The following is a 13,861-nucleotide window of genomic DNA, read 5'->3' on the forward strand; positions in this document are numbered from 1 at the left end:
AGCAAAACTTTACTGGTTGCAAGGTACATTTGCTCTTTCTCATCCACGCACACACGCGTTCATCCACACTTACCCACGTCCTTCCCAACTAGGCTGCCAGGCACTAGCTAGAGGGACGGAAGCCACCAAGTCTGGATCCAAAGGTGACTCAGATGACTCAGACAACTCAGAGTGGGCGGGCTTGGGGACCCCTTTTATCCCCAAAAGTCCTTGCTGGGTTGATTTACAAGTTGATGGGATTGGGGTGAGGGTTTCCATGTGCTCAGGCCCAACTTCCTTTTTCTGGTCCTTTTTTTTTTTCCTTAACAACTTGCTTCCTTCTTATCTACCTCCCTGAAGGGATCTCATAGATAAGTTTCCTGGCTTTTGTCCTCTCTGCTTACGTGCCTGCTTCATCTTTAGGTTATGGCAGCTTCAGCCTAGTCTCACAGAGCCCAGGTTTGCTGAGCCCGATACATCACTACTTCTCTGCTCATCAGGGTCCTCCATGGATTAACCTACATCCACACCAAACTTATGTCCAGTAGGAGATGGGAAGGAAAGCATCTACTCTCTGCTCTGGCTGCATCAACGAGGCCAGCCACCACCTTATCCTTGATTTAATTGTCCTTTCATGCCTTCTGGCTTAGCTGAAGTTGGTATTGACCTAGTTAAGGTCCCAATGTTTGTAGACAAAGTAATTCCAAAGCTACTCCTCCCCTGCATTTAGCAGTGCCACCTCTTGTGACTGATATTGTACATTTTGGAATGAATGAAATGAAGTCACATATCACCATTCTCTGTGCCTGTGTTTGAACAGCAACCGAATGTGCAACCCCAATGAGGCCATTATCCATACTTCAGGAAAAAAATCACCTGCTGATTCTGAACATCCATTGAAGACTTGAAAGCAGAGCCTTTTTTCTAATCAATCTATAACTTGATCATTACTGTCCAGTTAGACAAGGTATTTATTTAAGTAAATATTTAAGATGGCCCAATTCTATAACTCTGGGAAAGGTACCATAACAACAGTAATAAAACTCAAATAAAAATGGCAAAACACCTGGAAGGAAACCATCATTCTGAACAGTAAAATACACAGACGCCATTGCCCCCTCTAACTCCAGGGTTGGGGGAAGAGTCAAGTTTTGAATGCTCTTTAAAATATAATTGGATGGGAGTGGGAGATTAATCACAGGGGGATGGCATTCCAAAGGACAGGTTCTGTAACAGAGAAAGCTTCCTAGGTCTCATCAGATGGCAATGATTAACAGAAGGGGTCTGGAACATGCCCACTCTGCCCAATTGTACTGGCTGGGCAGAAACCATGGAGGAGAGACAGTCCTTCAGATAACCAGATCCTTCCTTCCTTCCTTCCTTCCTTCCTTCCTTCCTTCCTTCCTTCCTTCCTTCCTTCCTTCCTTCCTTCCTTCCTTCCTTCCTTCCATCCATCCAATTTGTCACCACCCATCTCATGAAACAACTCTGGGCAGTTTAATTAATTAATAAAATTAATTAAAATACAACATAAAAACAATCCTAAAAATAAATAGGTTCTAAGAGGATGCAGAGTTGGTAATTCCAGGGAGCATCATCAGGGGGTTCATCACTCCCAGGGTCAGGGAGAGCCCATATCACCCATGCCCACTGGCTCTGGCATTAAACCTTTTCAGAAAGCCGGGAGGGTAGGGGCCTGCCACACCTCTGGGGGGGAAATATTCCAAAGGGTGAGGGCAAAGGCAGAGAGGACTCTCTTCCTGGGCCCCGCCAACCAACATTCCCTTGCTGACAGGATCCACAACATGCCCTCTCTGCCTGACTGAGTGGGACGGGTTGGTGTAATGGGGATGAGACAGTCCCTCAGGTAACCTGGACCTAAGCATAGGGCTTTAAAAGTAATAACCAACACCTTGAACTGCACCTGAAAACCTACCGATAACCAGTGCAGCTCGTGGAGCAAAGGTGTTATGTGAGCAAGACATGGCATGCCCATAATTGCCCATATGCTACTGCATCCAGATCCAGCTGCAGCTGAGTGGCAGCTCCACGTACAGCACATTGCAACAGCTCATGTGACTAAAGCATGAGTGGCTTTCTAAAAAGCCCCCTGGTCCAGAGAGGGGTGCAACTGGTGCACAAGATGGATTTGTGTGAAGGCTTCTCAGCCACAGCTGGCACCTGTTTCTTGAGCAGGAGCTGTGAGTCCAAGAAGAACCCCTAAGCTGTGCACACAGCCTGAACAAGAAAGTGCAACCCAGTTCAGGACTAAAGATAAAAGATCCCTGGCCCTGGGGGACATGCAAAAACCCACAGCCACCCAGTCTTGTCAGGGTTGAACTTGGCCTCTTCCTCCCCTCCAGGTTTCCACAGCCTGCAGGCGCTCGAACAAGACCTTTTTATTAGTAGCAGATTCCCAAGTACAATAACTAGCCACTGAGGGCACTGTTTATAAAAATCATTAACAAAGCCTTTCCTTCAAAATATCAGCTGCCTTTTCCACACACGAGACCAAATCCTTCCTAGGTATTGCTTGGGTGCAGTGAAGTGAAAAAGGATGTTTACATGCTGCTTCTCCATTGGATTCTCAGAAGAAAAGAGGAGTGGCTATTGCAAAAAGAAAAAAGTAATCTACAGACACATTTATGTTAAATATATATATTATTTTTCTTTCAAGATAAACACATGTTCCATAGGCTAAAAAAACTGGGTGGTCCAAACTCTTGTAAGTCTTAGCCACGAAAATGAGCTCTTTATATGAAAAATACAGATACAGTGCTATAGATTAAGCATTCATGTAACTGCAGGGAGCGAATAAAAATTTCAGTAATGGAATCTGAAACCTTGCACAATCCTAGATGTCAACTAAGATCATTAGACTACTAGGAGTACAACTCTGTTCCAGCAGGAGTTCTCATCAGTACAGGTGCCCAACTGAAATAACCATTAGCAATTCTGGAGGTGTGGGGAGAGACTGCTAACCTACTGATGTTAGACCATCCTGTAAACACTGGGGTGTTAAAGCACACGCTGATTTTGGCACTGTCATAAGGCACATTTTAATATTAATATATTTGAGGAAGCAGATTGCAGGAGGCACTAAAGGATAGAGGATAACTGAAAGGTAAATGTTTAATCTAGCTGATATTTGGAGACTAAAAATATCAAGGGCTCCTTCTCTATTTGGATTGCTGTCACTTCAGGCTTGCATGCTAGTTTGCATGCTTAACAGTGCAAATTCTGATAGAAAGGCAGGTTGTTCCTGACTGTGGGGAGTTGGAGAACATGTACTATCCTTACTTTCAAGAGCTAATACTTCTATATGTGGGGAAAGACACAAGAAGAGGCCTTTGGGGCAGGGTGATTGTGGAACCCCCTTTAGTTATGGTTGGTTTATAACTGGTGTTCCATTCTTCTGGTCCAGTGTTTCTCAACCTTGACAATTTTAAGATGTGTGGACTTCAACTCCCATAATTCCCCAGCCAGCATGCCAGGGGAGAATTCTGGGAGCATGCTGGCTAGGGAATTCTGGGAGTTAAAGTCCACACATCTTAAAGTTGCCAGGGTTGAAAAACACTATTCTAGTCAGTAGTGTTCTTTTATATATTTATTGTCTTTTTATCTGTAAGTTGCCTGGAGTCATCAAGGAGTCAGGCGGCCTCAAAACTTGATAAATAAAATAATAATTAAAAACATTGTTAGTTGAAGACAGTTGTTGCTGCATTTTTGGTGAGCCTGTCATTTGCCTTCTGACAAAGGAGCCTACCCTAAGTGCATATTAGAAAGAATTTGAATCAATTGTCAGTTCCAATCTTTGACACCAAAAGAAGGAAAAGCATATAAGCAGTTTGAGAAGAGAACTCACCTGTCCAAAACAAACATTTCAGAGAAATACAAGCAACCTTTGTTCGTAAGGTACATAAGGCAACGATTGCACAAACCAGGGCTCCTCCAATGGTATGCAATGTAGCTGGAATGTGACTTTCACAGCACTTATGAAAATAAATACAGATAAGTGTACAAGAAACAACCTGACCCTGCAGGTAAGCAGCAGAAAGTGACTGAAACTTTCCTGTTTGCAGTTTCTGTGCTCCCTAACAAAAATGGCTCTGGTTCTACCAATTCAGCATGATTTGAAACCTAAAGAATTAAAATCCACCCTGCTAGTACTGGAGGTTTTATAAAAAGTCTTTGCAGATACTGCTCGAAACAAATGCTCTTTATTTTTAAATCTCTCTCTTTTTAGAAGCTTTGCTTATATCTATCTGGTATATGGCAAACTGGAGTGTTTTTGTGTACTACTACAATACCTTCAACTTAGCAGTGTCTGAACGTGGATTGTCCCATGCTGGAGGGAGGTCACAGGACGGAAAATCAACTTGGTTGTTGTAAGAAGTTTGGTGATTTCTATTGGTTCTCAACTCAGCCATCTCATCTTGTGAGGTTACAGTCACTGCTTTCCCCAGAGATCATGCAAAGTTTATAGAGTATAAAAATATCTAAATACATAAATAAATATATTTTCTCCCAAATTATTTGTATGCTTTTATATTACATTTTACAGATAAGTGCCTAGAAGTCTCGGGCAGGGAGCAGGGAATCAGCTTCTTCCCTTAGTCTGAAGCTGGAACTGTGACAACTCTTGTATATCTTATATCAGGCAAAAGTGAATTAGTATAAGAATATTCAGTTTATGAGGACAAAGTCTTAAAGCAAACGTATATGTCCAATTACTATTATCCTTTTAACAAAAGTACAGATCATCTACCAGAAAATTGAGAAATTTATCAACGACTTGGAAAATGGGGCTATTTTAAGGCTGCAATTCTAAATGTACATAGTGGGATTTATTTCTGAGTAAACTTGGACAAGATTGTCCCAACCATTTAATTTTCTTTGTAGTGTTCTTCATATAGAGAACTGGCCAAATTCAGCCAGGCAAATGGTGCTCTTCAACTCTTTTTTCCCTATATGTTAAGAGTTTGCTGCAAAAAAGTATTAACTGTTATTCCAGAAGCTTTTTCTTGAAAAAAAAAAAAGCCATCATGGGATAACATTATTTGAGAAAAATCATAAAAATAATAATTTAAAAGATATATCTTCTCACAAAATAAAACTGAATAACTGTATAGTCAACGCTCTTTTTTCATTTTGATCCAAAAAGGAAAGTTTAAGATGACAACTTAAGAATTTAGATCCAGTATATGTGTTTTAGTAAGAAGGGAGAAGTTGATAGTGCACAAATCTAAGTGCCTAATTTATAGGCCCATTGTATGCTTGCTCTCTTTGTATTTTTAGCTTGGAGAAACAGCAAACTATGCTTGTGTAGGGGTAGGGCAAGAGGAACTACAAGCACTAACGGCACTGCTAGCACAGGAGGGAAAGCTATGCAGAGCTTCCTCTACTCTGTTTTGTTTTTTGTCAACAGACAATTTTCACACAATCACTAACGAAACACTGTGAAATCACAAGGCCTGCAAGAACCTCATCCAAGAGGCAAGGACAGATACGGGGGATGACCTGGTAAAATCCCAGCTGTAGACTTCCGCTGTCTGGGCTGAATGGCCAAGGCAGGTAGTTGTCTATGAAGCAAATGTCCCATCAGCATTACTCAATGCCAGTCCTTGCAAAATGGCCACGCAGCAGGAGTCTAGCCATCCACCAGTCAATACATGGTTCATTTGAAGGGTGGCTAGTTTCCAGGGTCGCAAAAAGGGATTTTGGCAGGTTAGCTGGGGTCTGATTCAAATCCTCTGTTATGAAACAATAGAAAGAGTAGACACACCTTTGCAACACAGAGTAAAGAAACTCTCCACTGATTGATCTTCAGAGGCTTTGGTGGTGAAACCTCATCAAGAAACACTAATGCTGCAGCTGCGAACTAAAGAGGCAGCCTGAGCAAGTGTTGAGGTGGGCCAGTGCTTCTGTTTTGAACCAAACCCATCAGTGATGTGCATCCTGGGCTTGGGCAAAGAGTCAGTTGTCTCCACTCTACAATCCCATACGCTCTGCCTCACCCCCCAATGCCCAACAAGGACGACTGCAGCTGACAGAATTACAATCCAGGAACATCCACTGGAGGCAGTCAGCAGCTCTTGCTTACATTAACCTTCTTGCTTCTAGGAACCACGGGAATCTTGCATGGTTTGCAGAAGACTGCAGAAGAGCTCATACCAGAAAAAGGTGAAGCCTGTCGAGAAAGCAGCCTTCAACAAGCTTGGGGAGAGGCCCTTGAAGAATCCTCTGGCTCCCTCATCCAGGACTATCTGTCGGGCACAGTCCATGATGCTAGTGTATGTTCGAACCTGCAGACATAAGAAGTGAGTGAGCAAGAGCACAGATTCAGCCCGGGTACAAAGTCTTCTCTGTTAGGTGCATGCAGCATGTTGGATTCAGTCTCATGTAATCTCAGGAAAAAGCCGTGGCTGCTTTCAGTGTTGCCGAGAAGTGCTATGTTGGTGCTCCCACACGGAAGTCAAACCTGAAGCTCTGCATAGCCCGATTATACATACTGGTCTCCAGACAGAAAGTGAGAAAAAAAAGCAGAAATACTATGCTTAAGAACTATTGAGATTTAGGACTGAAATGTCGAAAACAGCCACCACAAACCAGCTAGTTGGATAAATATGAACAAAAAGGAAACTCAGCACAAGCACTTATAACACAGCTTTATTGTGAAGGGGGTATATGCTGAATACCTTGAAAGAAGAAGGGTGAACAATGGGGCACAATTAGATGTAACTCTAAGTTGTGCCTTGTTATTACATGAACAAGATGTGGGGAGCCTTGGGTTCAGGTGCTCCTACTTCCACTTCTTCTCTTCTTTGCACAGAAGGTTTAAAACTACTAGACACTGTGTGTAACAAAGTAGTTTCTGTTTTGTCAAATTATGTACAACTGTGGTTTGCACAAACCATAATTTATTCAACCATGAGCTGAGCAAGAACACAATGTGATAAACTGCCAACCTTTTGCATGAAATAGGAAAGAAGGGGAGGAGGGAAAGCATCAGCTCCAGGCTCACATCTGGAGAGAAACAGCGAGGGAGGGAGGGAGGGAGGGAGGGAGGGAGAAAGTGCAATGGCTTCTTTAAAAACAAGGCATTCAGCATACATTTGGAGTATCTAAAGCTACAGCATCACTGGAGAATTTGCAGTTCTCTCAGTGGCAGGCAGAAAGTACTTCTAGTAATGTCTTTGATTACTTCAAAATAAGGGGAGGATAGCAGGTGAGGCAGAAAATTGCCCTAATGTTGCAGGACCCCTCATTTAGATATTGTTTAAAGGCTTGCATAAAAGGATTGTTTCAGCACCCGTATCCTACCACACGGCTAACATCCTGCCTGATATATGTGGCATACAAAAAAGAGAAGGCGAGGGAGGGGACAAGAAAGAGCTCCACAAGCTGAACCCCCTCTCACCTGCCCAAAGGGTGCCCGGGCTTGCTCAAAGCCACCCACTTGCAGACGCTTCTTGAACAGGTCAAAGGGATAAGTCAGGGTTTTGCTGAGGACTCCAGCACAGCTGCCGCACACTAAGTTTTTAACATTACCTGAAAAACCAAGAGGTTAGAAGTGGAGGGAAGCACCCCAAAATTAACTCCAGTCCTGCCCTTCAAAGCCCTTGACTGGTAAACGCGGGAGAGAGGTGAGTCATGGGGGTAGGATCACCTTTATGAAAGGCTCCCAAAGGGTTCTTAAGACTTACTGACAAAGCACTTTTGCCACCCACCGATTTCCAACCTTGAGGCAGGGGTCCTTTCCAAGCCTTGCAGTAATGCCGAGAGTTCACCTGCCCCTTTTCCTTGGCCCAGCCCCATCCCCACTGCTGGCACAAACCTTTCTTCATCTCTTCGCTTGGAGCAAACCAGTTGTATACCCTCTTCAGGAAACTATAGAAGGAAAACTGGAAGCCGGCATAAGGAACAATGGCAATGATGGTTGGGCTCAGCCCCCTATAGAAAGTCAGCAGGCCTTCCTTCTGGTACATGCTAACCACAGCATGGCGGAGGTTCCTGTAAATCTAAAACAATTTGAGGACGAGCATCTTTCCTTGACTGATCCATGCAACAGAGGCTCAGATTTTGCTCTCAGTATAGAAGTCAGATTTCAGCTATGCTGTCAAAAATCATTAAGGAGCACAGCTCCTGCACAGATGCCTGAACTGGCTATCTACCTATCCCTTAACACTTCTAGGATTATTATTATTATTATTATTGTTGTTGTTGTTGTTATTATTATTCACCTTTCTGCTCTGACGAGCACTCAAGATGGCTAAGAATTAAAAAAAAAACAGAATATAAAACTTTAAAAACACATCACAATAAAATTATTACTAAAACAGCTAACCAGTTAAAAGCTTGGTGAGAGAGAGTGAAACGTCTTTACAGATTTCCTAAAGACTGATGTCAGGGAAACTCTTCACTCATGTGCCAAGGCATAGGCCTCTGGCAGCAAAGGCCCTGTGCCTTTTCGTCATGATCTTACAATCATCATGCTACCCTTTGTCCCTCTCACACACAGCTACCTTCTCAACAGAGTATTGTGAGGCATAATTATTTATTATGCAATATAGGCACATTTCTACAATGCCTGTCTGCATAATGATTTGCATAGCTTATTCTGAATGCATAATCTTAATTTTTCTGTGTGAGAGAAAGAAGGATTTCTGAGCACAGAATTCCAATTTGTGTAGGAGAAGCAAAGATTGTTTATACAGGCAACAGGAAATTTTAACATACATTAGAATGAGGAGCTTCTTAACTCAAAACACACATTTTCCTGGGCCTGTGCAGCTACAGTGACAGACCAGAAAAAGGTGCAGCTTCTTTACAGAGCTGCTGACAGGTAAAGGGAGCATGACCACCCTGGACCTGAAGCACCTCTCCCGCTTTGCACCTCAATACTGCACACTAAAATGGCTGGATTCAAACATCATATTAAGCCAAAATAACTCTGCTTTGGTAAACAAGTCATGTTGATCTGATTCCTGCATAATGTAAACCATGATGGATGGTGGTTGCCTATTTGTCAGGTTGTTTCCCTATCAGGTTTATAGCTTTTGTCAAGATACAGCTGTTTATTAAAGTCTTTCCCTCACTCGTCCCTATACTGTCCTTTGGGACTCTCTCAGTTATTTCTCTGTCAGGTCATAAATAAATACTGTCGGTGTAAGTAAGGAACCAGAATGTTCCCCAGCTGGCAGGAGCAGAACTAATCTAGAAGTACTGGGGGTGGGAAATCTTTCACCCATCTCTTACCTTCGGCTCCCCTTGGGCAGCCAAACGGGTGCGCAGTGTGTCAAGAGGCTGAACTGTCATAGTAGCAGCACAAGCAGACAGACCGCCACAGATAAAGTGCACAGTGAAGTCACGAGCATCGTAAGATGTGCCATGGTGCACCAGCTTCGTCAGAAATTCAAAGCTGACAAACTTGTAGAGGAAAACCAAAACAAACAACCAGAAATGTACATAAATGGTTTGGAGAGCCAGTGATCACACAAGGACATTTTTTAAAGAGTAATTTCTGTTAATACATGTTGCCCAAAAGTTCAGATTTTGCATCTCTGATGTAATTAGTTAAGACACTGATTCATCTTTCCACTTATTTCATTTATTTAGGATGGTGGGTGTCTCTGTAAGTCTATAAGCATCAGTACAGCTGACTGCACACAGCATGCCAGCTCAAAGAACAATTGGGTAATTTATGGCTCAGTGTGTTGAGTGAATCTAGTTAATCTAGTTAGTTTATGGTTTAATATGTTATCTGAACCCTAATAACTGAGTAAACCCTGCCTCAGCTAATCCTGAGTTAGCATACTAGGTGAGCATACCCAACACCTGAGAAGGAATGACTTAGACTGCTCAGAATTACATCAGTTTACAAACTGAATTCAAGGTAGATTAAATAATCAAAACAAGAAGAAGTAGCTAATGTACTTCTTCTCCTCATTCTGCAAAAATCAACAGAAGAGTGATTCTGTTCTCCATTCTGCTTTGCAGGATCTGGCATGAAAAGTTGTAGCAGGAAAGTAAAATCAGAGAAAACAGAGCAAAGAGTTTCTTGGGCTCTAAGAGAGGCTTTGACAGAGTGTAAAGGCCACACTGGATAAAAGAAAATAGGGAATTACTCTTGTGCAAGCATGGAGATTTTGAATTAACTGATATTGAAAATTAGTTACATTAACTCAGTACTTGAACAGAAAGTACACGAAGAAAACTTAAGAGGAAATCCCAGGTTTTGCTAAGGATGAATCTTTAGTCCCAGAATCATACCATTCCATGTTAACAACCCGACTGTGTCATATTCTCAAAAAAGTAAAATCAATCTTTGAAAAGAAACCCGAGAAAAGCAGCTAAAGAGAGTTATTCTGGAAGTCAGGAAAAGGGGCAACTTTCAGGCCAAAGAGATAAAATATAGTTTGATTCTCACCTGGACAGCCCCATAGGTGATGGAGAGAAGTTGAGCAGGGACATGGCCTTTCCAAAAGGCGGTGGGCCCTTCCTCCTGAAAGATCTTGCCAACAGCCTGCCAGATGCCATGATACTTCGCATGCGGATTCTTGGAAGAAAGTTGCTCTATCTGGAGCTGAAAAATGACAGCATGAGTAAGCTTCCCGTTTCTAATATTTATGTGGGGAACTTAAGACTCCAAAACTTCTTAGGGCCATGATATTTCTCATCAGCTCTCCTGGCTGGTTTCTTACTAAAGATGCAAGTAGCTTTTAGCTTAGTTTAGTTTTATTGATGTACGGCCAGCACCCTGACAAAAAACATTATCCAAATAGATAATGTTAATGCTAAAATCATGCCCTAAAAATACAAACCTATTAAGAAGATTTTAACTCAAGCTACTATATTATTAAGCACTGTACAGCAATGGAAACCGAACAGAATTTGGCAATTCTTCTGGAGATTGCATGTGTCAGCTAAGAAAAGGGAAGCAGTCCCTTCCTCTGAGCTACCAAAGCTATGAGATGGAAAAGATATTGCTAGATCAGCTGGCCAAGCTATATAACAACCCTGCAAAAGGACATGAAAAACTGATTCCCTTTCCCTCAGCAAATGGGGCAAATTCACTGTTACATGGGAATATTGTTGAATTTTATTTTTAGAATTGCTGCATGTAGACTTCTCGGAAGTGGTTCCCACTTAACTTATGTCTTTGTGTTATAACAGTGTTGAAAAATACAGACTTCCAGCATTTGTTCTGCAGCCCCTAGAGCCCCTCTGAGTTGGAGGGGCTGAAAATTTGAGCCTTTTTTTTTTTTTGCATTTTGGAAGTATTTAAGGGATAACTCATTAAAAAACAACAACTTCCCCCCAAATTGGGCTACTTTTCTCCAGTTTTAGGAGGCATTTTAAGAGGAAAAAAATATGCCTCTTTATTCCCCCCCATGGTCTCAAAAACACACACAAAAAGAGGCTGTAGGCTCCATATTATATTATATTATATTATATTATATTATATTATATTATATTATATTATATTATATTATATTATATTATATTATAATTTTGCTCTTCCTCTTGTTCCTGAACAGACCAAAAAAGAGACTGCAGTATTTGTTCTTTATTGGTAGAGGGAGCATTTTTTTTTTTTGGGGGGGTGCCTTCAAGTTCCGGTGACTGCCTGGACAAATCCCTTTCTTGGCAAGATTTTCAGAAGTGGTTTGCCCTTGCCTTCTTTCTAGGGCTGAGAGAGATTGACTGGCCCAAAGTCACCCAGCTGGCTTCGTGCCTAGGGCTCATAGTCTCCTGGTTTCTAGCCCAGTGCCTTAACCACTACATCAAACTGGCTCTCTAGAGGGAGATACAGCACCGTCTTGGTGTCACTGCCCTCTATTGATGAAAGAACTGCAGCTTATGGAAGGGGGGTAATTTTGCCTTTACCCACATGCAAAATCCTCCTCCTCCTCCTCCTCCTCCTGCGATGATACCTTTAACACCATCAAACAACAACATCGGCCTATCCCAGGTCCTTGGGAAGGACTCGATAGGTGGATAAAAATGCCAAATCCAGTGTAAACGTCTGGCTGACTGTGTGACCAACCATAACAACAACAACAATAAGCACAATTAAAATACAAAATAAAGAAGAGTGGCCCTTGCCACGTTTATTGGGTGGCCCTTGCCGTGCCGCATAAAGCCTGGTGCAGCCTTTGAGCCAACAAGTTGTTCTCCCACTCTTCCCACTTCATAGCAACCTATTCTGCATACTGTGCAAACAGTACCTTCCCCAAAGCTGTGGTCAGGGAAGGAGAAAAGATATCTTAGGCTGTTGCCTTATATACACTTACTTACCTGGGAATAATCATTATTTACCTTGTCAGGAGAAATATAAAGAATTACCCTGCTAGTTTAGAATAGGCCTCCACATAGCCCTCTAGAAATTTCCATCCCCTGGAGGGCCACACACACATCACTGACCTCTAATTCCAGAAGGCTCATCCCAAAAGTTGTGCCAGTTAGAAAGGGGATATATTAGACTACACGTTTTCCCCAAAGCTCAGAGTATGCAGAAAGAAAAGGTGTCATTATTTTTTTTAAGAGGCCAAAATAATTTGTAAACACCCAACCTGGAATAAAAGCAAATCTTCAAACAGGCCTCAGTAGTAATCACCAGGGCTTCTTTGCCAAAGCTGACGGTGCAATGCCTAAGAAAAACCGTTACGCTGAGTTGTATACAGGAGCGGCCACGCTGGAGCAGACACGGAGGCTTTCTAGTCCAGGATGCTCTTCCCACCTGGCCCCTCAGATGCTTGTGGAAGCCCACCTCACAAGCCAGATAGGATAGGAAGGCTGCCTTCCAATAACCTCCCCCTGGAAGCCACCTGCCTCTGAATCCAGAGGTCATACAGCCATCGTCACTGGTAGCTCCTGATAGCTGCATCGGTGCCTTCAACTAAAGAACCACCTTCGGTTCCTTTAAATGAGGAGTAATATATTCACAAGAGGGAATACTCTGCTGCATTTCTGTCTTGATGCAAACTCTAAGCAGGCAGCTGAGGGAAAAATGGTGGCCTCTGTAATTGGACCCCAATTATATAACCTCTGGAAATGCAAAGCTGAGGGCCAAACCCGCTCTTTTCTAGCACAAGAAGGGAAGGTTCCTTATCACGTTCCTTTTGTTTGTCCAGGGTCATAAAGGTAATACCTGAAACCGAATCTTTAGCACATCAAAGGGGCCGATCATTGCCCGAGTGACCAATCCAGAAGCGGATCCTGCTGCTGCTATCTTCACAGTTGAAAGGGAGACACACTCGGAATCCGGATCATAGCCAACCATCCCTACAAGGCCCACGCACCTTGCTGTCCATCCACTCCCCCGGGCACCAACACTGGAGGCAAAGAAAGAAGGGGTCCGGCTGAGAACGGAAGCGTAAGAGTTTCAGCTACAGCTGAGACCCAGAACTTTGGGGGGGGGGTTACAAACAAGGGGGGGACAATGCATCTGAACATGTTTAAAGTGCACTCCCCGCAGCACCGAAGAGCCGCGCGCGGATTCTGCATGGCCGTGACCGTGACTGAGCACGTGTCCTCCGGGATCCTCCGAACCCTGCCCGGCGGCTAATGTGTGGCTGTCTTCAAGCAGGCGCGGCAGCACCCACCCAGCTCCCCGCCCTGCTCCCCCCGGCATCGCGACCCTCCCCCGAGGCCCCCCTTCGGCTCCAGCGAGGCTCACCCAGACCGCGGCTTCCCACGGCAAGGAAAGGCGGCGACCGATCGCAGGCCTGGCAACGACTCAACCTCGCTCCACCCGGGGACCCGGCGGCGGGTCTGAAGGACGGCCTCACGCGGCTTTCGTTTGGGATGACAGCCGCTGGGCTCTCTGGGAAATGTAGTCCGCGATGGTACGCGATGCGCGCTTATGCCTGCGGATCAA

At 43.5% G+C, this 13,861-nt stretch overlaps 1 protein-coding gene across 2 annotated transcripts; it reads right to left on the bottom strand.

Annotated features, from left to right (window-relative positions):
• Nucleotides 1–2,356: 2,356 nt before the first annotated feature.
• On the bottom strand, nt 2,357–13,766 carry SLC25A19 (solute carrier family 25 member 19). 2 transcript variants are annotated; one of them, XM_025170437.2, is made up of 7 exons: nt 13,661–13,761; nt 13,133–13,343; nt 10,409–10,564; nt 9,238–9,408; nt 7,817–8,000; nt 7,400–7,530; nt 2,357–6,284 (listed from the first exon to the last, which is right to left on the bottom strand). In XM_025170437.2, exons 2-7 carry the CDS (start codon nt 13,262–13,264, stop codon nt 6,099–6,101), a joined length of 960 nt encoding a protein of 319 aa, XP_025026205.1. In that variant the 5' UTR covers nt 13,265–13,343; nt 13,661–13,761; the 3' UTR covers nt 2,357–6,098. The 2 variants fall into 2 exon arrangements, with proteins under 2 accessions (XP_025026205.1, XP_007434147.1); XM_007434085.4 differs by having other exon boundaries at nt 2,358–6,284; nt 13,133–13,316; nt 13,661–13,766.
• Between the last annotated feature and the right edge of the window lie 95 nt (nt 13,767–13,861).

Source organism: Python bivittatus, unplaced genomic scaffold (assembly GCF_059951505.1).
Source record: "Python bivittatus isolate LINGU-HERP-01145 unplaced genomic scaffold, Pbiv_v1 ctg000080_np1212, whole genome shotgun sequence".
NCBI classification, from domain to species: Eukaryota; Metazoa; Chordata; class Lepidosauria; order Squamata; family Pythonidae; genus Python; species Python bivittatus.

Excerpts from the sequence above, each read along its gene's own strand:
- SLC25A19 (XM_025170437.2), bottom strand. The coding sequence starts at position 13,264 with ATGGTTGGCTATGATCCGGATTCCGAGTGTGTCTCCCTTTCAACTGTG. Across the intron at positions 10,565-13,132 it reads TGCTAAAGATTCGGTTTCAG|CTCCAGATAGAGCAACTTTC; the intron begins GTATTACCTTTA and ends GTCATTTTTCAG. Across the intron at positions 9,409-10,408 it reads TCACCTATGGGGCTGTCCAG|TTTGTCAGCTTTGAATTTCT; the intron begins GTGAGAATCAAA and ends TTCCTCTACAAG.